Source organism: Triticum urartu, chromosome 6A, assembly GCF_056163025.1.
Source record: "Triticum urartu cultivar PI428250 chromosome 6A, HENAU_Tu73, whole genome shotgun sequence".
NCBI lineage: Eukaryota > Viridiplantae > Streptophyta > Magnoliopsida > Poales > Poaceae > Triticum > Triticum urartu.
The window spans coordinates 110204984-110207007 of NC_141878.1; the positions used below are offsets into that span (position 1 = coordinate 110204984).

Genomic DNA, 2024 nt, shown 5'->3' on the forward strand with positions numbered 1-2024 from the left:
TTAAAACGGGACTCTTACTCTTGTTCATCTGTGCAACAGTTCCAAGCTACCCCATCCATACATGTAGAAACAAAAAATACGTAGTCCTTAATTTGCAGGACTGGCCTACATCGTGAGCGTGAGCGTACCGTCGCGCAGCGCACATGCAGCTGCGAAAACCTTAAGACGGTGGAAACCTCAGCGCCTCCTTTTTTGTCTGTCTTCACTCCAAGACTCTGCCTTTCCCTCTCTCCCGGCTGCCTTTCTCCTTGCCAATAGTCGAGAAGAGCACGATCGCCATGGCGACGGAGCACATGTCGGGCTCTTGCGCGCCGACGGCCGTGCCGGCCACGAACGAGGAGACGGCGGAGCCGCCGTCCGGGTATCTGCAGATCGCCGCCACCTCCCCCGCGACCAGGAGAAAGTGCCGGCCAGCCGGCACACCAGGTAATCGACACCGACGCATACATTACATTCGTAGGTCGATCGGTGCCAAGATTTGGTAGCCTGCAGTGTGTATGTGGAAATGTGGAATGCCACCTCACATCCATGCATGGACCTCGCGGCGCGCAGACCCGGACGCGGAGGTGGTGTCGCTGTCCCCGCGGACGCTGCTGGAGCCCAAGACGTACGTGTGCGAGATCTGCAACCGGGGCTTCCGGCGGGCGACGAACCTGCAGATGCACCGCCGGCGGCACGGCGTGCCGTGGGAGCAGCTGCAGAGGCGGGACGCCGGCAAGGCGGCGCCGCCGGGCCGGAAGCGGGTGTTCGTGTGCCCGGAGCCCAGCTGCCCGCACCACCACCCCTCCCGTGCCCTCAGCGGCGCCAGCGCCATCAAGCACCACTTCCGCCGCCAGCACGGCGCCCACCGCCAGTGGTCCTGCTCCCGCTGCTCCAGAGCCTTCGCCGTCCACGGCGACTACAAGGCCCACCTCAAGACCTGCGGCGGTAGCGGCACCCGCGCCCGCTTGCTCCGCTACCCTTGCCACTGTGGGCGCGTCTTCTTCCGGTACGTGGTTCACGCTGTGATCATTGGTGCCCGGCCGGCCGGCCCTCGACGACTAACTGATGGCCGGGTCTAAAACTCTAAATGCGGTGCAGGGTGGACACGTTCGCATATCACCAGCGAACGTGCCGCGGCGTTCCCCCACAGGCGGGTGTGCCGTCGGCGCCGGTGTGCGGCGCGTTGTCCGCGCCGCAGCAGCGGGCGACATCACCGTACCCGTCCGGCTTCGCCATGCCATCCAGTAGCGTCCTCATCGGCGCGGTGATTTGGCCCGGCGCCACCGCAATGCGGAGCCCGACCGTGGCCACGTTCAACGGGTTCTTGCCGCCGACAGGCACCAGCCGCAGCGGGCACGACCTCGAGCTGCAGCTCATGCCGCCATCGTGCCACGCAGCGCCGCGCTCACCGCCCGCGCCCATCTCGCGGGGAGACGACGGCGCCACCCAGCTGCAGCTTTCCACAGGCCTATGCAGCGGCGACAACCGTGCGGGAGAGGAGTTCAGGCCGTCGTCATTCCAGGCGCCACGTGGTCGAGCCCGGTGGAGGCGTGCAGTCCACCTCCAGGGAGGAGCAGGAGGAGCTGCGGCCGGTGATGGCGGCGAAGGCGGATCTGAAACCACGTGCTCTCCATCGTCGGTGACCCCCTCATCCTCGACGGCATACGGCGGCGGCGTCACCAGCCTGCAATGGGCAATGCGTAGCTTGCCATCTTGGACCGCCTCTTAATCAGTTGCCTTCCTGTTTTTACCGCGCGGTGAGGTGTGGTGCAGTTGATCGAGCTCCATTAAAGCTAAGCAATATGGTAGTCTGCTGATCGAGTAGCTAGTTTGTGACTGGGGCATGTCCTTTCCTGTTGGATTTTCTTCAAACAATCTCATCTATCTTAGCCGGAGCTGGGAGAGTTCATGTTGCTACCTGCAAATTGAAAGTCAGGTGTACCAAAGCATGCCCGGAAACCGGCTAAGCATGCATACTGGAGGTTGGTTTTAATTAGATAATAAACCAGCTATGACGAGGAGTAGAGAACACCCCATTTCAT

The 2024-nt window shown here is 62.6% G+C and overlaps 1 protein-coding gene across 1 annotated transcript; it reads left to right on the forward strand.

Moving 5' to 3' along the window:
* The first annotated feature begins 214 nt into the window (after positions 1 to 214).
* LOC125512212 (uncharacterized) lies at positions 215 to 1711 on the forward strand. Its single transcript, XM_048677300.2, has 3 exons — positions 215 to 426; positions 553 to 988; positions 1081 to 1711. Exons 1-3 carry the CDS (start codon positions 279 to 281, stop codon positions 1709 to 1711), a joined length of 1215 nt encoding a protein of 404 aa, XP_048533257.1. The 5' UTR covers positions 215 to 278.
* Positions 1712 to 2024: the final 313 nt, after the last annotated feature.

Excerpts from the sequence above, each read along its gene's own strand:
- LOC125512212 (XM_048677300.2), top strand. The coding sequence starts at position 279 with ATGGCGACGGAGCACATGTCGGGCTCTTGCGCGCCGACGGCCGTGCCG. Across the intron at positions 427-552 it reads CCGGCCAGCCGGCACACCAG|ACCCGGACGCGGAGGTGGTG; the intron begins GTAATCGACACC and ends CGCGGCGCGCAG. Across the intron at positions 989-1,080 it reads TGTGGGCGCGTCTTCTTCCG|GGTGGACACGTTCGCATATC; the intron begins GTACGTGGTTCA and ends AATGCGGTGCAG.